The 21,211-nt window shown below is 36.1% G+C and overlaps 5 protein-coding genes across 6 annotated transcripts in view; 1 reads left to right on the top strand and 4 right to left on the bottom strand.

Annotated features, from left to right (window-relative positions):
* Positions 1 to 2,642, bottom strand: part of LOC111805866 (casein kinase 1-like protein 1) — a 5,008-nt gene extending 2,366 nt beyond the window's left edge. Inside the window, exons 1-7 of one of the 2 annotated variants that reach the window (XM_023691132.1) lie at positions 2,363 to 2,642; positions 2,231 to 2,271; positions 1,473 to 1,542; positions 1,208 to 1,356; positions 1,013 to 1,108; positions 829 to 899; positions 596 to 657 (exon numbers count right to left, since the gene is read on the bottom strand). In XM_023691132.1, coding sequence (XP_023546900.1) covers positions 596 to 657; positions 829 to 899; positions 1,013 to 1,108; positions 1,208 to 1,356; positions 1,473 to 1,542; positions 2,231 to 2,271; positions 2,363 to 2,438 — 565 coding nt within the window. In that variant the 5' untranslated portion in view covers positions 2,439 to 2,642. The other variant, XM_023691133.1, reaches the window with a different exon arrangement.
* A 959-nt stretch (positions 2,643 to 3,601) lies between these two features.
* Positions 3,602 to 5,933, bottom strand: LOC111805692 (heat stress transcription factor A-2-like). Its single transcript, XM_023690870.1, has 2 exons — positions 5,317 to 5,933; positions 3,602 to 4,543 (listed from the first exon to the last, which is right to left on the bottom strand). Exons 1-2 carry the CDS (start codon positions 5,746 to 5,748, stop codon positions 3,827 to 3,829), a joined length of 1,149 nt encoding a protein of 382 aa, XP_023546638.1. The 5' UTR covers positions 5,749 to 5,933; the 3' UTR covers positions 3,602 to 3,826.
* Positions 5,934 to 6,417: 484 nt separating this feature from the next.
* Positions 6,418 to 9,451, bottom strand: LOC111806030 (nucleosome assembly protein 1;2-like). Its single transcript, XM_023691357.1, has 12 exons — positions 9,240 to 9,451; positions 9,100 to 9,143; positions 8,783 to 8,878; positions 8,536 to 8,628; positions 8,371 to 8,458; positions 8,229 to 8,290; positions 7,954 to 8,138; positions 7,656 to 7,833; positions 7,525 to 7,568; positions 7,143 to 7,347; positions 7,001 to 7,018; positions 6,418 to 6,895 (listed from the first exon to the last, which is right to left on the bottom strand). The coding sequence occupies exons 1-12, from the start codon at positions 9,283 to 9,285 to the stop codon at positions 6,818 to 6,820; spliced, it is 1,137 nt and encodes a 378-aa protein (XP_023547125.1). The 5' UTR covers positions 9,286 to 9,451; the 3' UTR covers positions 6,418 to 6,817.
* A 444-nt stretch (positions 9,452 to 9,895) lies between these two features.
* Positions 9,896 to 14,016, top strand: LOC111805982 (DNA repair protein recA homolog 3, mitochondrial-like). Its single transcript, XM_023691294.1, has 9 exons — positions 9,896 to 10,197; positions 10,405 to 10,462; positions 10,734 to 10,954; positions 11,098 to 11,185; positions 12,451 to 12,623; positions 12,762 to 12,908; positions 13,015 to 13,149; positions 13,223 to 13,691; positions 13,771 to 14,016. The coding sequence occupies exons 1-8, from the start codon at positions 10,141 to 10,143 to the stop codon at positions 13,613 to 13,615; spliced, it is 1,272 nt and encodes a 423-aa protein (XP_023547062.1). The 5' UTR covers positions 9,896 to 10,140; the 3' UTR covers positions 13,616 to 13,691; positions 13,771 to 14,016.
* Positions 14,017 to 14,480: 464 nt separating this feature from the next.
* Positions 14,481 to 16,884, bottom strand: LOC111804846 (cytokinin dehydrogenase 3-like). Its single transcript, XM_023689643.1, has 5 exons — positions 16,281 to 16,884; positions 15,856 to 15,983; positions 15,240 to 15,515; positions 14,863 to 15,131; positions 14,481 to 14,781 (listed from the first exon to the last, which is right to left on the bottom strand). The coding sequence occupies exons 1-5, from the start codon at positions 16,882 to 16,884 to the stop codon at positions 14,481 to 14,483; spliced, it is 1,578 nt and encodes a 525-aa protein (XP_023545411.1).
* Between the last annotated feature and the right edge of the window lie 4,327 nt (positions 16,885 to 21,211).

Below are 21,211 nucleotides of genomic sequence, written 5' to 3'. Positions count from 1 at the left end.
AGGCAAACAAGTTAATTTGAGTGGATAGACTAGAAATTGTAAAAAATTATATGACTTCCTGATGTACTTCCTTGCAACATTCCCAACGAATTTTCATTCTTCAGGTGCTTTCTTGTAGTATTCGTAATAGGAGTTTCGTCACATTTTTGTTGTAATTTCTCAAACATCAATTAAAGACTCTTTCTTGTTTCCCCCAAAAAAAAAAGTGCATATCAAAATCTCCACCTCATGCGATCACTGTATTTGGAAGCTCTGAAATGTGTAGTAAACACAAATAGAACATAAAAATATGTCGACAAGTTGGTGCTTCCCATTACAAATATATATTTCATCAAATGTGTCCATGCTGTGTTTGTGTCCTAATTCTTAAGATGATACATTACACAATCTCTGTTTCATGGAGTGTCCACTCATCTAAGGGTCACAACTCCACAACCCAGTCGATCTCACATACAATTATTAATATGTGCTAATAAGAATCTAACATGAAACTTGACTATCAGATGTTGCAAGAATCTCAAGGGAGGGCCTCAAATTATGAAACAACAGCAAGATCAGAGAATAAATATTATTAATTTAAGGGTAATAGAAGTACCTATCCCAAGGTGGGTGTTCATGCTAGCATATCTTGCAGTTCCAGTCAAATTCTTGTTTTCTCTACAACCACCATGAACAATTACGAAAAGTCTTGCAATGNTCTTGCAGTTCCAGTCAAATTCTTGTTTTCTCTACAACCACCAGGAACAATTACGAAAAGTCTTGCAATGAAAGCAAAAGAAAAGAAATCGTGAAGAGAACGTAAGGGCAACATCTACAAACTCTTAATACCTGTAAGGAATGTGTTGGTGTGTAGAACTATCTCTGTACTTCTTAGCAAGACCAAAGTCAATGATGTAAACCTGCATGTTATAATCTACATTATGCACTATGTCTTGTACTTCTTAGCAAAACTAACATTGATCAAGATTTGAAAAGGTTGATTATTATATTCGATTAAATGTAAAACAAGTACCTGATTTGCACGCCTTCCTAGCCCCATCAGAAAATTGTCCGGCTTAATATCCCGATGTAGAAAGGATTTAGAATGGACAAATTCAACACGGTTGATCTGAGCAAACAACCAAATCATGTTTATTATTTAAATTGTAATGGAAGGCGGACCTGGAGAAAATTAACATCAGATGTCAATTTACTTAATTAAATCTACCATTTGATCTGCAAGCATAAGGACTGTCTTCAAAGAAAGCTTTCTGCTACAGAAGTTAAATAGATCTTCGAGACTAGGACCGAGCAAGTCCATTACAAGTACATTGTAGTCTCCCTCAACTCCAAACCATCTTACATTAGGTATCCCAGCTGTGTTCAACAGATTTCGAAAAGAAAAAGTAAAATTCGTTAAGATTACACAAAAAAATAAAAATTAGTAATAATAAAAACAATATGAAATGAAGAGTAGAAGAATATTTCAGTACTTCCTCCCTGAAGAATTCTGTATAACTTAGACTCGTAAAGCAACTGAGGATGCTTCGTCTTGACATTTTCCTGAACATAAGAAACGTGAAGCAAATTGTGTTTTAACTAAGAACGTGAACAGGCTCAGAGAAAAAAAACGAAGACGACGGCCTTCAGCTCAAAGAATCATTTACAGCACAGTACACAAATTATTATGCATGCAATGCATAAGAGATAAGTGTGCATGTTACTCAACTAAACACGAATTCTTTTGCTCTATTTGCTTTATTATAGCCAAGTACACATATAGCACTGCTTTTCTAAGAAGAAAGCAACCTCGGTTCAAATATTAACATTCTTCGCATTCACTATCCCTCGGAGTAGTGTAACCAGAGAGGATGGACGTTCCACTCAACTTAACCAGAAATCTTCTGCTACTTGCTTTGTTTTAGCCAAGTGCCACGCAAACGTTGCTGTTCTAAGAAGACAGCAACATCAGTTTAAACATTAACGTTCTTCTCGTTCAAAACATCTCCAATTGGCGTACTGATACAAAATCAAAGTCCGGAGCACCATCGTATAGTTCAAATCCTAGCTCGGTAATAAGCGAACAGTTTATGGTAAATACAGGCACATATAGACTTCAGAACTACAAACGTCGACTCCAGAGTGGAAAAGGAAGGAAAGCAAGCTCATCTAAGCGTAGGAAAGAGAGAGAGAGAGAGAGAGACTATGCCAAGTTACAATCGCAGTGTTGAATTAAGATAGGAACACTTACAAGTTTAATTGCAACCTCTTCATTCGTCTGTATATTAGTACCTGCAGATGGAATTGAACCATTAACTCTACTTGTAATACAGCACCATAATCACAACCTCGCAGGCCAAAGAACTAAACGTGAAACACAAACCAAGATAGATCTCCCCGAACGAGCCGCTACCGATCTTCCGGCCAAGGCGAAACTTATTCCCAACGCGAGGCTCCATCCGCCAACCAAAAGGAAGAAATAGAACTCTAGATTATTACGGAGGATTACGAAAACTTCAACATCGAGTGAGAGAACGCACAGAAGTGGAGAGAGAATCGACCGAGTCGACTGTGAAGAATTCAAAACTCTCCGCCATCTCCACGCGGAGAAACGAAATCGGAGGTTCCGATAAAGATAGGAAAGCAAGAAAAATGCAATTAGAGATCTAGGGCAGCAATTTTGTGTGTAATTCCTTTGGTCACTCCACAGGCTAGGGTTGGGTTAAAAGCTATGTTTTACTTGGAACCCAAAATTAAATTCCAAAAATATAATGAAACTCACCATTATTTTACACTTTATATATATATNTTTTTTTTTTTTTTTTTTTTTTTTTTTTTTTTTTTTTTTTTTTTTTTTTTTTTTCTAATTCTTCCTTTGATTTTTAATCCAAAAGTTGGTGAATTTGTGCATTTCATTATTATCGATCGATAAATCAGACATCTAAAGCTCTTGTCGAGTATATAAATATAATTAGTAGATAAGACAATTATAATTGACGTGAGATTCAAGACGAACTAGAGCGACTAACCTATCAATAAAATCTTGCATCAGAGAAGTACTGAGACCTGTACACTCAAAAAGCTGGCTCATCCACCCCAGTGAGCGGATCCATTATTTATGCGGCAGTGCAATTGAGCTAAAAAAGGCAAGCTCCTTTTTATTTATTAGTAAGGGTATAGATCGGGAAAAACTCCAAAACTAGGGTTCCAAAAAGTTGACCTTAGAAACGATATCCGTTTTCGAAAAGATCATCCCTACTTGAGACCGTTTTTTATTAGCCCAGTCATGAACCACCTTGGTTGGAGCCAGTGTTATGATGAGCTATGGCGCCCGTGTTAAAGACGAGCTAATCAATATACAGTGATGGTTAAGAGTTGTTCGACTAGTAGCTAAGGGTGTCCACATATACGTAGGTCACTATGTGGCCTGTAGTTTAGTACGTGATTGATCGTCCGTCTGCTCTCAATTCTTTAATTATAATTTTTTTTTCAAAATATTTTTTAAAACCTAAATAGAATGTGAATAGAAGAAAAAAAAAAGAAGATTTTATTGTTATTTTATTTTATTTTATTGCTAAATAATTATTTCCAAATTCAACCCTACCTTCAATTTGAATATTAATTAAACTACTTATAACCACACACTTCTCAAGTATATTACAAATATGCCACTCCAATTTGAAAAATACCATATATTTTCAAAAATTACAATATTATCCCGATATTTCACAAACGTTTCAAAAATTGAAACTCATAATTTTGAAAAGTTCGCGAAAGGGGTTGGGGCAATATTGCAAATTTTGAAGAGTATAGGACTTACTAGCAAATTTTATATACAATGGGGAACTCATGGAATGGATCCAACAAATCCATGGAAAGCTTGTTGCTTTACATAAGCTGAGGGGCAATCCTGAGGAGGAGGAGGAGGAGGAGGAGGCTTCTGGATGAGATCCTCCAATTCCAGGAAGAATTTGGAGTCACTGTCTTCATCAACCATTGTGGAGGCTCGGACCGGCGGCTCGAGCACGACCGGTCCGGGTTCGATAGCTTGTGGAAACATTTCAGTACTGAGCAGTTCAGAGTGGGTGAGATTTTGATGGCCTTGCATTGCAAGTAACCTTCTGTTGTTTCCAAACTCATCCCCATTGTTCATCAGCTTCTTCCTCAGCATTCTCCTCTGCACCAACTGTCGACAAAACCCGGGGTTTCTGGACATTTTAGAGACGAAAGAGAGCATCTGTTGGTGCTTGGACTCGACGCATCGGACTCGGTCTTCAACCATGGTGAGCTGGTTCTGTGAGTCCTGCTGCTGCTCTCTCAGTTTCAACATCTCTACTCTCAAAATGTTGTTGTCGGACTTCAAAGCTTGTAGTTCTGCTTCCACAAGTGAGTGCTTTGACAAATCTTGTAAGCCCATGGGCATGCCCAAATGATGCTGCTGCTGCTGCTTCTTGTAACTGTTATACCTGCTTCTTCTTTTTATGTTCTTCAGTAAATGCTTCTTCCCTCCTTGAAACCCTTCATTTGCAAACTCCCATTTATCACTATCAATCTTCCTAAAACCCTGCAACCATACCCAAATTAAGCTTATAAATACTACTTCCACCTGCCCGTTCGTAAATCCATGAATGGATGGATTTACGGGTTACACATGTATGAAGAATATAAATGCTACTTTCACGTACGTGCTCGTAAATCCATGAATTTCTTTCATGGGCTACACAAGTATCAAGCTTATAAATACTACTTCCACCTACCATCAATTTCTTTCCTAGGTTATCCAGGTATCAAGCTTATAAATACTACTTCCACTTACCTACTCGAAAATCCATGAATTTCTTTCGTGGGTTATCCACGAATTAAGCTCGAAATCCATGAATTTCTTTCATGGGTTATCCACGTAGTAAGCTTATAAATACTACTTCCACCTACCTGCTCCAAAATACATGAATTTCTTTCATAGGTTACACACGTATCAAGCTTATAAATACTATTTCCAGCTTCCCGCTCCTAAATCCATGAATTTCCTTCATGGGTTACCCACGTTGTTAAAGTATTTTCAAAATTCAAGTCAAATTTCAAAAACTTAAAAAGAGCTACGTAACAAAATAGTTATCAAATGAGACCTAAAGGCACGGAACAAATAAAAAACTTAGAATTGAAATCCAGTCTTCACTTTTGTCACTATAAGCATACCAAGTAGTTGTTTGGAATTGGTTGAGAGAGAGAGTAATTTATAAAATAATATTTCTGAAGAAAAAAGATATAAATATATATTTTAGGATTGAGATGTTAAAAATAAATAAGAAAAAATAAATTAAATTGGTTTATACTGACATAAGTGTTGAGCTGGCGGATGAAGCTGGAGAAATTGGAGTGCTTGAAGTATTTGGGGAGAAGAGTGATGGAGAGTTTATGAGAATCCCAAACAATGAAGCTATTACCGCCTTCGCTCCAAGATACAACCGGGTCGGTTTCCGGATCCTCCACCATCTCATACGTCTTCTTCAGGAACGGCGCCGGCCCCACCTCATGCAACCCTTCCATTGGTTTCGCCGTCGCCGATGACGCCCAACCCCCATCGCCTCCGCCGCCGCAATCAGATTCGCCTCCACCGCCCCCCATCGTCTCCGTGCTTACTTCCATCTCCTCTTCCTTAACACTCCTTTGATCCATGATGTCACCGCTTGCAGTTGCAGCGCCGTCGGGGCAGCCACCGCCACCGCCACCGCCACCGCCACCGCCAGAGAGGGTTGTTTGGTTAATCATATTCACTCAAGCGTAATAAACCGCAGAGAAATTGTTTCCGATAAGGTTGATAGATCTCAGTGGAAACATCCAATTGCTACTGAAAATGGAAAGAGTGTACAAAAAATTCCTTAACTAAGGATGGAATATTTTGGATTGATTTAATGTCTATTCAGTTCAATGAATCCATTTCCCCCCCTCCCAATACAAAAACGAAAAATAAAAGTATTTATGGATAAAATTAAAAATAAAGTATAAATAATTATTTGGGTTAACTTTTCAATTTTTTTTTTTTTTTTTATCAAACTTAAAAAATCTGAAAATTATGTATTAAATACAAAATTTAAAAACTAAAATCAGGGAGTGAGCTTCTCGTTTAACTTTAATCATATAAAGAAAACAACTTTTGTCGCATTTGAGTTTAGAAACAGTTAACCGGAGAATACTACTAATCGGCAGATGCGGTGATTGATCTGCATGACTGCCACGTGGCATTTAGACCACTCTCCAAGTAATGGCCCCATTCGTCGTTTCACTAGGAAAATTGAATTTACACAGAAGGCCCTCAGGTTTAAGTTAATTACCAAAATGCCAAAATACATTATTTAATTATTTAAAAGAAATACAACAATTACGAATAGAATTGAAAAGACATTTTAATATTAATTTATGATAAAAGAACTGAGTATATAATAATAAATAAAAGCAACATGTTTATAGTAAAACAGGTTCGAGAAATAATAACTTCACATAAAAACTAATCCCAACATTCACGACGGACAACGCAGCAGACCAAAAACCCGACCATCCTCTTCACAAGCCACCGACGAATTGAAGNAAAAAAAAAAAAAAAAAAAAAAAAAAAAAAAAAAAAAAAAAAATCATAAAGGAAAGGGAATGGACTCTCCTAAATTCCCCTTCTACGTAAACACAATACATGATGCAAGAAAAATTTGAAGTAAAAATCATAGACAATAGAGAGCAATAGATTCCGCAGACCCTCACACTCTTTTTCCAACCAAAAATTACTTGGAACAGCGGACTCCCCAAAACACAAGACAGTCTCACCGACCAATCAAATTCCATTCCTCTACTGCTGCTTGCATTCCGGAGGCCTCTCCCCCTGCTGCTGACCATCACCCCCAGCTGCTGCTCCTCTTCCACCCTTCTGTACAGACCAAACAGATTTACAACAATAATATGTTACATAAATGCACATTCAAACATGTTCATGGAATGGAATATGGAATATGGAATATGGAATGGAAGGTACCTTGTTCCCAGCTGACAACTGCTATCACCGCAATACAAGCCAAATCCAATCAAAGATGAAAAAGATTGTCAATTCCAACTTCTAAATGGAGAACAATATGCATAGAAACAGGCCAATCCGAATTAAAAAAGAATTGGCATACCTTTTTCCTGGACTTCCCTTGATCTTCATCCTCGTCTTCGTCATCATCCTCCTCATCATCCTCCTCATCATCCTCATCCTCCTCATCATCGTCATTGTCGTCGTCATCATCATCGTTGTCCATGTCCTCAAAATCCTCATCTTGAATAGCCTCCCCTGTAAACCATGAGACAGCATGGGGGATGATCTTGTCTCGAATGGTTGACCTACAGACAGAATTAAAAAAAAAAAAGATTTCAAAATCTGCACAACTCTTCAGATCCATTCAAACAATAACACAGTCTCGTGTTTGAGACAATTTTATTTCACAAAAATTCAACATATATAGCACATTACCCATTAACATACGAAGTGGCAAAAGATTAAGCATGTCTATAACTCACCCAATATCGTAATCTTGCTCCATCTGATTTTGAAGCTCCTCAGCCTGATGAAACAGAGTAGAAATAAGAGAACAGAAAAATCAAGGCATATACTAGTGATATTTTTCACTCTGTAGGGGTAATAAACCTACGGTATCCTCATCAATATCTTCATCATCATCGGGCACTTGAGGTGGACTAAAAAAGTTGAAAAAACTTTCACAGTTTTCAGTCTTAGTGATTGGCTTGGCATTCTTTGATCCCTTCTTCGGCTTCTTCTTAAGTAGTTTCTGAGTCAGGCATTTTCCTGGATACCATTCAATCTCGGTTCTGCCAACAATATTATCATTTTCAGTGAAAGTGTAACTAAGTACTTCTGCGTATGCCATCTCACACTATATAGCAAAAATAAAATGAATATCAAACACAGATGAGGCTGAATGAAATTACCCAATTGCTTTCTCAAGAATTGGCTCATCTTCGTCAATCATGTGATATGTCTTCGACAAGACAGAATTTTTAAAGAAGGGATTAGTGTCAAAAAAGAAGTCAATCTTGAACCCTTTGGGATTGTCTATTCTACACCACTTGACATCTTTCAAGTATTTGAGAGCTCCTTCGTCACGTTCAGTAATCTAAAATAAAACATGTGAGAGATTAAGATACACAGTGATGTAACGAGTTAGTCAAACAATTCTCCAAACACGTGAAAACAAAACACAAACCTCTTCAGCTAATACTTCATTATTCTTCATTGCAGAAAGCCAAAAATCGGGTACTCCTTTTTCTGAAAAGGTAAACAATACTTAATACAAGCAATTTAAATCGTATATTAAACGAATGTCCCAAGTGACGATATAGAATTACCTGCTGCTTCTTTATCCTCTTCTTGTCCAGCGGCAGATTCTTTGGCAACTCCTTCAGCTTCAACAACACCATTAACAATATCGAATCGCTGCAAAGACATAGGAATGAATCAACGACTAAACAAGACGTGCAATATTGTGACGGCTAGTATGAAAATATCCACACCTGAGAGTACAGTGGCTGATACAATTTCTGGTATTTGGCCTCGAGCGCCAACCTTTCTTCAAAAAATTTTGCCTCTAATTCGTCATGTTGGCTCTGTTGAACGAGATGGTTTAATAAATACTTCCAAAATAAATAAAACAACTCGTGGAATTCTCCAAGTCGATAACAAGCAATCACAAAAACAGCAGAAGAATGAAACCAAAAAGACCTAATAGTGAATATCAAACGGATGAGAATATAAACTTGCCTGTATCTCTCTTAGCGCCTCAACGCGCTTGCGAACAACAGGTGATAAGTTCTCGAGGACATCAGAGTGCTGCCCAGCGAGGCTCTGTATCTTACTCTGCACGGCACAGAAACCCCAATTAAAATCAACCACCACTAAAACCAACCCCCAGAAAATTCCATCCAACTATTGTTATAATCTAAACAAGTATGCAAACAGGGCCATTCAAATGCGCAAACCAAAACAATTAGAGAGTGTGGAAGAGTATATTCCTGATTCTAGTGGCATCCCACTACAATCAGACGATAAAAAAAGAATAAGAGAATCAATTGACGTACCTTGAGAGCGTTGACGAGGCCTGCTCGATCCTCCTCATTGAGAGCTTCAAAATCAAAAACCAAAAACCCCTCGAAATCAATTCGTGAAAAAGAACGAGCAATGGAACATCGACAAAGAAAAAGAGGAAGAATTTGAATACCAGAACCGAGATCCGAGACGTTGAAGTTGTCCTTGTTGTTGCTCATTGAGAATCTCAGGAAACAGCTGCGGAGCGAAGGGGGAAAAAAGGGAGGAAGCGAAGGTGGAAACCTAAAACCCTAGATTGAATACGAGCGAGGAAAAAGGATTGAAAAGGGCCACCTAAACGTGGCCGACCTTTAATATCCCGTCGCACACTTGTTCGATACCTAACGCTCATTCCCATTTATTTCAATTTATAAGGAAACGCCCCCAGCGGCGCCGAATTTAGGGGAAACAATAATTTAATTAATTTTAAATTAAATCGTCGGAATTGGGCTTCGTTACGAATTGGGCTGGGCTCCCTCGGCGTTCGGCCCATGTATTTTAATTATGATTTAGACATTTTATTATTGCGACAAAATTAAATATTTAAAATAATAAGTCCGATTAATTTCAATAATATTCAAAATAGGAATATATAAATAATTAATTATTTCCAAGATTTTATTGGCCCAAATCCAAAGCAGCCCGGCCCAATTATGATATGAAGCCCAATAAAAGTTCGAGGCCCATTTGTTGTTCCGGGCAGGCACAGAGGTGTGACCGAAATGGAGGGAAAACCCCCGCCCGGAGAGAGCGAGGGAACCAAAAAAAAAAAAATAATAATAAATAAAATCAGAACCCTAAAAAAACCCTAAAAAACATCAGAGCTCAGTGCATGTTCTTAAATGGCCACCGTGTTTTCTTCTTCTTCTTCTTCTTGTTCCTCGTCTCTCTATTTTATTTTCATGCTTGCTCGTGCATATGCCTTCTAGCAGCTTTTCTTGTTCGTCAGTTGCTGTTGATTCAAGTTAGTTCTTCTATTTGTTTAGTTTGAAGTTGCTCTCTCTGTTCTGCTGCGGAAGTTTTGAAGAGGTTTAATGGCGAGACTCATTCGAAATGCGTCTTTTGTTGGGCGCTGTCTGTTTCAGCACGAGGTTTCAATCACTTACTCTGTTAAAACTTCTTCGTTTCTTTGTAGAGCTCTTGGTGGTGTATGCTTTTGATTATTTTAACTACTTATTGTATAGACTGAGCCTTCTTAAACAAGGATGGAATACTGATGAGATATTTGTGGCTACTTTCGGTTTTATGTCGTTTGGATTTTGACTAGACGATTGAATTTCTGCTTGCTTCCCTTGCAGCGGTACAGGATAGGCATATTGGGAACGTCTACTCAATTATGTAGTTTTTCTACCAGAGGTGTGAAACATTGGTTTTGATTACATTATATGCGAAATGATGATGTATAGTTTCATGGTTTTGAAGAACTTGAAATTTTTTAGACTGTTTTGTATGAAATCAACGTTTATTCTTTCATTCACGACCTCTTAGAGAACGTAGAGATGAATTCGCGATCGAGCTAAACTCCATTGGCACGAAAATAATGCTGATTCAGCTTGCATATATATATATTCAATGTATTGCGTTCATTACAATATATCTCAAATGTAAATATTGTATGAATCTGAAGGTAAAAGAAAGTCGAAGTCATCAGATGGGAGTGATTCTTGTGAAGAAAATTTGTCTAAGAAAGAGCTGGCCTTACAACAAGCCTTGGATCAGATAACTTCCACGTTTGGAAAGGGGTCTATCATGTGGCTTGGCCGTTCTGTATCATCTAGAGATGTGCCTGTGGTTCCCACAGGTTCGTTCGCATTGGATATGGCTCTAGGAATTGGTGGCCTTCCGAAGGTATTTTACACTTCTTTAGGATGACTTTGTAAGGTTCAAACATTTTCTTAATCACATACTTTTGAATTGTTATATCTTTTATTTTAGAAGCCTATATGAAGTTCCTTTCCTTGATCATCATGTTTCATGTTTGTGATATATAGGGTCGCGTAATCGAGATTTATGGTCCAGAGGCATCCGGAAAGACAACTCTTGCTCTGCATGTAATTGCTGAATCCCAGAAGCAAGGAGGTACTGTTTAAATGATAAGTGAATGCGATCATTCATTCTATATGTGAGGAAATGAATGAGCACATTCACTCCCACTCTGTTTTATTCTTACTACTGGCTTCCACTTGTATTTGTAGTTCATTTGGATAATTTGGCTGGTTATGTTGGAAAAAGCTCCCAAAACAAATGGGCAGGAATATCGTAAAATATGGTTTAGAAAGCCTGTTAGTTGGGTTGAGGCGCACAGCATGACTTTGCCCTTATAGAAGTCGTGCCCCCACTTGCATTGAGTTTCTGGACACTCCACTCCCATGAGACGACTCCCTTCTAGAAAGCTTGTGTGCAACTAGGCTCTCTTGCAAATCCCCATTTACTTGTCTGCTCAAAGGAAGAAAAATTCTCAGTACTCTTTGTAATCCTCTCTGACATAAATACTCACTGCCCATTATGAAGAGAATATCAATTAAAACCCTTTAAACAAGCCATAAAGTTCTGGAATTTCTTCTCAAAGGAAGGATCAATTAAATGACTCGCCCTTTCTTTATTTTATAAAACAAACTTTCTAAATCCTATTTTACTGGGTAATATATATGTTTATACTTGTTTGTTGTTGTTATGTTTACCATATTCCTGCCCATTTGTTTTGCAAACAATCTTAGAGCAGACATGGTTAGGAATACTGTTAGTATTTTTTGATGTTATGGCCTCTACTGATGAGTCTAAATATAATCCATTCAACCTGAAAATTTTGTTGGACAAAATTTCAAATGTTGGCAACAACGGATGGAACTTTGGCTCACTACTCTAGGTCTTTATTCTATTATTTCTGTTTATGAAAAAGGGAAAGAAAAGGTCTATGAAACTTCTAGAGCTAGTGATTGTGACCCAATCATGACTACTAAGACTACTGCTGAAATTTTTTTCTTAGAAAATGATATTTTGTGCCATAGAAATATCTATAAAATTTTGTTCAACTAAAAGTTCTACAGAATTTTGGATAGCTTTAGATAAGAAGTATGGTTAGAAGAATTAAGCTTTAGAACATGTGGTTGATAAATGGATTGACCTCAAAATGGTTGATGAGAAGTCTTTATATTAGACCATTTTCATATAACTCATGCTAAAACTGCATATATATATTTTTTTTCATCCTTTGAAAATTCGTTTATGCTTTTTATTTAAAAAAATAAAATAAAAGACTTGTTTGGAGGTGAAAATTTCGAAGTATAACTGTATCGGACATAAACATAATGCTGGAGTAATTTGTTTTGGTGTTTTTGATGCAGGTTACTGTGTCTTTGTTGATGCGGAGCATGCTCTTGATCCATCCCTTGCTCGGGCTATTGGAGTGAACACTGAGAATCTGCTCCTATCTCAACCTGACTGTGGTGAACAAGCTCTTAGTCTCGTGGATACCATAATCCGAAGCGGTTCAGTTGATGTTGTTGTTGTTGACAGCGTGAGTATGATGCAAACTCTTTTAAAGAAGACAGTTGGGGAAATTCATTGTTTTTATATGTTTTATGTTCTTTTTTCTTTTCCTTTTTTGGATAGGAAACAGTAACAATTTCGTTGTTCATGATTGTCTCTATGGCAGGTAGCTGCTCTTGTGCCTAAAGGTGAACTCGATGGTGAAATGGGTGATGCCCACATGGCAATGCAAGCTAGACTCATGAGCCAAGCACTTCGCAAATTGTGTCATTCTTTATCCTTATCACAGACTGTCTTGATCTTTATTAATCAGGTCTTATTTCATTTCTCAATTGTCTCAGTAATATACTGCAATTTCTCACATTGTTATGGCATCACAGTCTCTCAGTATTGCGCTTATTATATGCATGCTTCTCTAGGTAAGGTCAAAGCTGTCCACTTTTGGATTTGGTGGTGGTCCAACTGAAGTTACCTGTGGTGGCAATGCCTTGAAGTTTTATGCCTCAGTACGACTGAACATTAGAAGGATAGGTTTTGCCAAGAATGGTGAAGAGGTACAAACATTATCATGACTCTAAAGGTGATTTCTCAATGGTTGGTTGATTTCTCGTCGTATTTTGATTACAGATAGTGGGAAGCGAAGTTCAAGTAAAAGTGGTGAAGAATAAGCTCGCTCCTCCATTTCGGACTGCTCAATTCGAACTCGAGTTTGGAAAGGGTATATGTAAAGAGGCAGAGATTATGAATCTGGGGTTGAAATACAAATTCATATCCAGGGCAGGTGCATATTATAGCTTTAACGGTCGAGGTTTCCGAGGCAAAGATGCCTTGAAAACCTTTTTGTCAGAGAATGAAGATGTTAGGGAAGATCTAGTCACGAAACTTCGAGACAAAATACACGATGAGCAAAGAGGTAAGTCACCGAACAGAGACGAAACGGATGAAGAAAGTATCCAAGAAGATATTATCACTTCACCCACTTCTACAGATGAAGACGCAGTTACTGCAGTAGAAGTATGAATGTCGAACATTTTTCATCCTCATTATCCTGGATGTATTCCTCCTCTCCTTGCCAATGCTATCAGAGTTTGACCAGGCACGACGTTTTGGGTCTCGACGAGATATAATCCTTTAGTTTCTGCCTTTGTCGTTCCAGTGAANCAGAGTTTGACCAGGCACGACGTTTTGGGTCTCGACGAGATATTAATATCCTTTAGTTTCTCTGCCTTTGTCGTTCCAGTGATGGAAGATGATGCCCTTATAAATATCATCAGCCATTTTCGTCACAGAGGAAATGTAGAAAATGGAGATTTTAGGACCTCAGAATGGCCAGTTTATGATTGCTCATCCGAAGCTCCAATGCCTCTTTGTATTGCAACATGATGACTATTTGCAAATCAACTTCTTTTATTTGCTCTCTATNAATGGAGATTTTAGGACCTCAGAATGGCCAGTTTATGGTTGCTCATCCGAAGCTCCAATGCCTCTTTGTATTGCAACATGATGACTATTTGCAAATCAACTTCTGTTATTTGCTCTCTATTCACATCTTATCTGATTGCTCTTCTCAGGAAATATTTTAACCCGTTGAGCTGAGTTTAGGTTGTTCGTGTTACCTGTTCTTACTCCTTTTTAAGCCTTCTTTCGATTTATAGCATATAAATCTCGATTTGACNAATATTTTAACCCGTTGAGCTGAGTTTAGGTTGTTCGTGTTACTCGTTCTTACTCCTTTTGAAGCCTTCTTTCGATTTATAGCATATAAATCTCGATTTGATGTAAGAACGGTGGCTTGTGTTGTACACGTAAAATAATTCATTTTCATATATAGAGACAAGAATAATACTCAACATATTTTATACTTTAAAATTTTATACCACCTATGTTACACGGGTGAGGGATTGAAAATTTTGTGTCCGGGAGAAAGAATAAGTTTAGGGTCAAACTTGATCTTTCTTTGTCGGAAAGTTGGCCATTTGGAACCAAAATGGTGGATCCATTGTGTTTGTGTGTTGTAATGAGGAAGATATTGTTTGATTTGAATGTCTGATTTCGTGCAAAATTCTATTATCTCTTCGTTTTGTTCGTCAAACAACTTCCGTTCATCAAACCCACTTGAATGCAAAAACCCTATCGTGTAGAACACTTCTTCTTCTGGAATCACTGTCGAGTTTCTATCATCCCATCTGCATATTACATAAGCTAAATGTTATTAATTACTGTCGAGTTTCTGTCGAGAAGAACATGAACGTTTCGTATGAGCTTACTTTGATCGGTTCATTGGATATATCAGCACTGGTCCTTTGGTTATGTTTCGTTTTAATACTATGTCTTTGAAGACACCTGAGTCGAAATCCAAGATACGGGATTTTGGTACAAACAAATTTAGCCATGGATGAGAAACGTCCCACAATCCCTTAGATTGAAGCTTCAATTCTCCAGTTCTAACCCTATTTAGAAACTCAACATACGTTACATCTTTCTCGAACTTGAACCCGCTCTCATAATCTAACCCTGCTAGTAATACTTCAAGCTCCTACAAACACAACATCAAAATAAACAAGCGTTACTCCACGGAATCATGTGTTTATGGCACGTATTTAATACAATCAAAATTGATCGTGAACACGTAGTTGAGGAGTACCTTATCTACGGTAGACAGAGTATGATGATCATAATATTTAGCAACTTCAAGGCAATAGACCACAGAGTATTGATTAACGAAGGAGATAATTCTGGGATGATCAGACGGTGGAAAGAAGGAAGAGCGCCAACTATCCGGTGAGCCATGATGCAGCAGAACCAAACCCTCCAAGTAATCGAGTGCGCTCGCTTGTTTCCTTCCATTTAATGAGATCAAACGTTCTTGGTCTTTGGTAAATGCGGAAAAGTTACTGTACAACATTCTTACCCATTTAACCTACAAGTAATTAAATTCCAAAAAATAAATATTTAATTTTCACATATAATAATCACGATAAATTAGCAGTCAAATTAATTCCGGATTTGTCTGTACTGCAGATACGACGCCGTTTCGGTGGTTGGAGGTGACAGAAACACTCCCAAACAAAGACAAGGATATGTAGGGTTCTTTGGAAGCTTTCATTGGACAATTTTCTCCCCAGCTATTTTCATTTTTTTTATTTAATAATTTTAGTAATTAATTTCTTTTTTTTTCTTTTTTTCACATTAGTTGCACGAGAGCTCTGACCTTATGATCAAAGATTATTACGAAATAGCCCGATGAAAATAGAAGTTACCCTATTTGGAGCTGGTTCCAAAGCGATTCTCGCCCGAGCAATAATTCCAAATTGACCTAAACCACCGAGAACGGCATGAAAAAGCTCAGAATTCTTTTTGGCAGAGCAAGTCACCATATTCCCTTTCCCTGAAAATATATTAATTATTATTTTTTAAAAAAATAGAGTTTCAAAATTAATTCCATGCACGCAATGCAACCAATAATATTTTTTAAAAAAAATTAAAATATTTAAAATTAGGTTTCAAAGTAAGGGAGAAAAATGTGTCCACTCAATATACATTCTCTAACAACCAAACTTGTCCTTTCATAATATATTATAATATAATATTATCAACAAAATAAAATATTTAATTTAATAATTCAATTATGTAATCCCTAAAGTTCTAAAATTTTAATTTTAATTTTATAAATTATTTTTCGTACCAGTAACGACATCCATCTCCACCACATTGCTGACCTGCGGACCGTACCGGAAACTCTGCCCGCTGATCCCGCCGTTTGATAACGTTCCCCCGACTGTGATGTACAAATAATCCGTCCACGAAACTGGCGTCACCCCATACGCCAGCGTGGCATTCAGCACGTCGATCCACAGCTGCTCCCCACCGACATCGGCGTATAATTCGCCAGTCCAGCGGCGGGCGAAGACGGCAATCCCAGCGGTTTTCCGATTCCGCCGCAGTGCCGACATGTCGATAACGACGCCGTTTTTGGCCATTGCTTGGCCTCGTACGGAGTGGCCTTGTCCTCTAGCGGCTATTGGAAAAGGGATGGGATTGTTGTAGGCGTAGGATATTAAGTGAACGACGTCGTTTATCGAGGAGGGTTGAAGAACTGCGGCGGGGGCTTCCTTAACCATATTCCCGTAATCCGATGCTGCCAAGTTCAAAGCTTCGGGATCGTGACGGAGCTTGTTTGGTTGCTGGTGTAATCCTGTCCATGGCTTGGATTTGTTTATTCCGGATTTCAAACAGCTTAGGAAAAAGGTGAGTATGAAATAAGCTGGAAGGGGATGATTCTCTGTCATTTTTCTTATTCTCAATGATTTTCAGAGCAAACAAGAAGGGAAGAGATGGTTCTGTGGGTTTGTTGGTAACAAAGTCGAATATTTATAGGGATTTTGCATGAATTTTTTCAACTCAGAGATCCACGTCCAAACAAAACATTTTTTATAAGACTGTGAAACCTCTCACTGACAGACACGTTTTAAAAATCTAGAGGGAACCCGAATGTGAAAGTCCAAAAAGGATAAGATTTGCTAGTGGTGCGTTTAGAACGTTACAAATGGTATCAGAGTCGAGGCACAGGTCGAATTAGGGGTAGACCCTCCATAGTAGACACGTTTTAAAATCGTGGGGATCGCTAGACTGATGACAATACGTAATGGGCCAAAGTGGACAATATATGCTAGTGGTGGGCTTGGACTGTTACAAATGGTATCAGAATTAGACACCGGGAGGAGGTTGAGTCCCGAAGGGGGTTGGACACGAGGCGGTGTGCAAACAACGACGTTGGGCCCCAAAGTTAGGGGGGTCCCACGTCGATTGTAGACAAGAGAAACGACTGTCAACGAGGATGTTGGGTCCTGAAGAATGGTGGATTATAAGATCCCACATCGCTTATGCATTTTAAAAATCTAGAGGGGATATCCGAAAGGAAAAGCTCAAAGAGAACAATAGCAAAAGGAAAAACCCACAGAAAGACAATGAGCTTAAACGGTGACAATTTTAATTTTTAAAATTTTTTTAAAAAAATTATATACTCAAAGAGACACAAATTTCAATGTCGGAGACTAATTTTGTAATTTAACCTTAAAAAAAAACATTAAATAAAAATGGTGGAGAGAATAAAATAAATATTAATATAAACGGAAATTAAATAAATTGATATGATAGTAGTATAGAGATTAAATGAAAAATGTTGGAGGAAACAAACATATAATAAGATGGTAATGTTGAGTACTATGGTACGTACGAAAGCTGCATACCAAAATGTACTAGAATAGACATACTTCAATGTATTAATTCATGCATTTTTGGACATGTTTCAGACACGTCAAATCAATAATTTTTTCCTTTTTATTTTATTTTTTTTTATTTTTCCTTCATTGATTATTAATTATTTCCCCTATCTTCTCCTTAGGACGACCATACCGCTGTCCTTATTTTTCATGTACCTTAGATTTTGTACATTAATCTATCCCGACAAGACACCCTTGCTTTTATCACTATATCGCCATTTAATTATTTATTTTTGTATTTAAATTTACCGCTTCAATAGCGAAATTCACAAAAGATTGACGGGATCATCCCGAACCTACCTACCCATATGATATTTTGGATTAAGGAGTGACTTAACTTTGTTTCGTTGTTATGAAGCTAAGTCCCGATTAGCTTTTAATAAATAAATAAATAAGTAATTTAAAAATAAATAAATAAGTAAATTGAGAAATTATTTTTTAAAATATATTTTAGAAATGGGGTTTGATGGGTAGCTCTATAATTTTTGTTCCAAAGAGAGGACAAAATTATATGAATAAACAAGATCTATAGGTCAAAGATTATTTGTTGAATTATGGGTAAGTGGCCAATTTATTAAAATTTTAAATTAAATACATTTTTTTTAAATATTAATTAAACCCTATATTATATATATTTTTTATAATTTTTTTCCAGCAATTTATTGGTTATTTTTGTGATATTAAAAATGTAATCTTTAAGATTCATGTTAATAATGGTCCCGTCTTTCAATTATTTTGGATATATATTTATATTATATGGTTACATATGGTATCAACAACTAAATTAAATTATTTTCTACACCATCGATCGTACGGTTCGATCTTCAAGTATTTAAATTATTTTATACACCACCAACTCTATATGTTTAGAATTATTTAAATCTGACATAATTTATCTTGTTTGTAGAGTAATTCGAAACAGTTTCTCAAAATAATAATAATAATAAATAAATAAATAAATAAATAAAAACAATATTATGGTAAGAGAATCTTGTATTGCATTATTTGATTGGAGAGAGAAGAGTTATTTGTTTGTGAGAAACCGAAATCTTTATGACAAAGCCGAAGCCACTGCCAGCCTGCAACACCATCACGTGGTCCAATAACCCACCCCAATATTTTGTCATTTCATTATTATTATTATTATTATTATTATTATTATTTAACAACTTTCTTTCTTTTAAAAAAAAAAAAAAAAAAAAACCAACATAAATATTTAAAACATTTAATAATAATAATCATTATTTTGTTTAGTTTAGAATGAAAGACAAGAGGAGCCCACTTGGGCGAGTTGCCTGCATGGCTGGGTGCTGCCTGGACTGTGGGGTGCGTTACAGTCATCCCTGACGTAGATTGGGACCCAGCGTCCTCGCTGGTACTCATTTCTCTCCCCCATCAGTATGAGATCTCAAATCCACCTCCTTCGAGACTCAGTATCCTTATTGGTACTTGTTCCTCTCTCTAATCGATATATCCTTCTTCTTTCGGGACCCGCTTAATCGAAGCGGGATTTCAAACAAAGAGCGAATCACTGCATGATTTTTTGCTATCAACTTCAACTGTGCCATCAATTTCTCCCCTCTATACTTTTCATCTTATCAATAATAAACGGAAAACACAAAAAATTAATAAGATTTCTCTTCGTTAACTAAACAAGATCGAAATGAGGATTATATTTCTCGTATACGTCTCATTTTATTTATATATATATTGAAACATATGGCAAGGATAAGAACAGTGAATATTTCTTAGTCCCGTAAAATTATATTAGTAAAATTATATGTGCCATTCAAATTTTTAATTAAATAATTAATAATTATTAGATATATATTGATCTTTATGTTAAAAGTCGTATATGGTGTAATATGTCTGTCAAAATTGGGACAGAAATCATATCAATAAATGACCAAAATTCTAATAATTAATAATTATAAAAATCTTTTAAAAAAATTATGCCTATGAATAACAACAAAAACACATAAATTTATTGCTATAACAAATACAAAAGCTGATTAGACATAGTAACTTATCTGTTTTTTTAATATAAAATGACATTTATTTATTTACGTAACACTCGATGCTATATTTAAATGAGAGCGAGCGATCTCGAGAATAGAATAACTATGAACTACTATATAACTATTAAAGAAGACTCGAAATTGAAAGGACAAACAAACCCACTCAGTAGACTATTGAACTACGAGTCCCAAAAAAAAACGAGGAAAAAATATTTACCTAAAAATTTTTAAGAATCATTTTAAATCACGAACGGAATAATTATGTTTATGAAAAATTTGATTCCGAAATTATTCTACGAATCTGACTAATGACATTGACGATATATAAAATTTGAGGGTCGGTAATTATATATCGTTTGAAATTTCTTTGATGATAAAGAATCCAAAACGAATATCGACCATATTTATAAGATTGGACTTTTGAAATTAAAAATAAGGTAAATTTGGTTTTAATTTGAAGGTGAATTAGAGGAGGATTCTGTGGGTGTGGTAGGAGCAATTGAAGATATGATGTCGGAGGGAGCTGTCGAAGACATGCATCCGAATTTGGAACAAATTGCTTTTTATTTTAATTTATTTTTAATTTTTATATGCTAATATTTAACCAAAACACTTTGCCTAACATTAAATTTACTCATCAAAGTATATATATATACATATCTTAATAATAATAATATATATATATATATTTTATAATTTAACGTGAAATTTTACTCTCAAATCCTTTATAAACCTATTTCATATAATATTATACCCTAATATTTTTTTTTTTCAATTGAATATAAAATATCAATCTAACCCATAAAATTATTTATTTATTCATGTTGGATGAAAGTCTCGCATCGACTAATTTAGAGAATGATCGTGGGTTTATAATAAAAAAATACTCTTCGTTGGTACGAGGCCTTTTGGAGAAGTCCAAAGTAGAGCCATGAGAGTTTATGCTTAAAGTGAAGAATATCATACCATTGTGGAGAGTAGTGTTCTTCTAACATGGTATCAGAGTCATGCCAATGAAATCATTAAATGTCGAACAAATGACTCCAAAAAAAAAAAGAAGTTGAGCCTCGATTAAGGGGAGACGTACAAAGTCATGAGAGCTTATACTTAAAGTGGATAATATCATATCATTTTAGGGAGTCGTGTTCATCAAACGATTTAAACTCAACTTAATTCAAATAAGTTCATAATTCAACTCATTGAGTTGGGTTTATCAGATTTTTTGGATCGTCGAGATTTTTAAACATCAAGATCTATTAATTTAATAAAAAAATTGAAGAGAAATTGAAAAAAAAAAAAAAAAAAAAAAAAAAAAA

This window comes from Cucurbita pepo, chromosome LG11 (genome assembly GCF_002806865.2).
Source record: "Cucurbita pepo subsp. pepo cultivar mu-cu-16 chromosome LG11, ASM280686v2, whole genome shotgun sequence".
Taxonomy (NCBI): Eukaryota; Viridiplantae; Streptophyta; class Magnoliopsida; order Cucurbitales; family Cucurbitaceae; genus Cucurbita; species Cucurbita pepo.
The sequence above is the reverse complement of the archived record's forward strand: the minus strand, read 5'-3'. Positions and strand labels throughout refer to the sequence as shown.

What these genes read in the sequence shown, in the direction of transcription:
- LOC111805982 (XM_023691294.1), top strand. Translation starts at nt 10,141, where the DNA reads ATGGCGAGACTCATTCGAAATGCGTCTTTTGTTGGGCGCTGTCTGTTT. An exon ending in GCTGTCTGTTTCAGCACGAG is followed by an intron (nt 10,198 to 10,404) that starts GTTTCAATCACT and finishes CTTCCCTTGCAG; the next exon opens with CGGTACAGGATAGGCATATT. An exon ending in TTGCCAAGAATGGTGAAGAG is followed by an intron (nt 13,150 to 13,222) that starts GTACAAACATTA and finishes TTTTGATTACAG; the next exon opens with ATAGTGGGAAGCGAAGTTCA.
- LOC111805692 (XM_023690870.1), bottom strand. Translation starts at nt 5,748, where the DNA reads ATGATTAACCAAACAACCCTCTCTGGCGGTGGCGGTGGCGGTGGCGGT. An exon ending in TCCGCCAGCTCAACACTTAT is followed by an intron (nt 4,544 to 5,316) that starts GTCAGTATAAAC and finishes GTATGGTTGCAG; the next exon opens with GGTTTTAGGAAGATTGATAG.
- LOC111806030 (XM_023691357.1), bottom strand. Translation starts at nt 9,285, where the DNA reads ATGAGCAACAACAAGGACAACTTCAACGTCTCGGATCTCGGTTCTG. An exon ending in CGTCTCGGATCTCGGTTCTG is followed by an intron (nt 9,144 to 9,239) that starts GTATTCAAATTC and finishes TTGATTTTGAAG; the next exon opens with CTCTCAATGAGGAGGATCGA. An exon ending in AGAGGATAAAGAAGCAGCAG is followed by an intron (nt 8,291 to 8,370) that starts GTAATTCTATAT and finishes TTACCTTTTCAG; the next exon opens with AAAAAGGAGTACCCGATTTT.
- LOC111804846 (XM_023689643.1), bottom strand. Translation starts at nt 16,884, where the DNA reads ATGACAGAGAATCATCCCCTTCCAGCTTATTTCATACTCACCTTTTTC. An exon ending in GGAGATGGATGTCGTTACTG is followed by an intron (nt 15,984 to 16,280) that starts GTACGAAAAATA and finishes ATATATTTTCAG; the next exon opens with GGAAAGGGAATATGGTGACT. An exon ending in TGGAACCAGCTCCAAATAGG is followed by an intron (nt 15,516 to 15,855) that starts GTAACTTCTATT and finishes AATTACTTGTAG; the next exon opens with GTTAAATGGGTAAGAATGTT.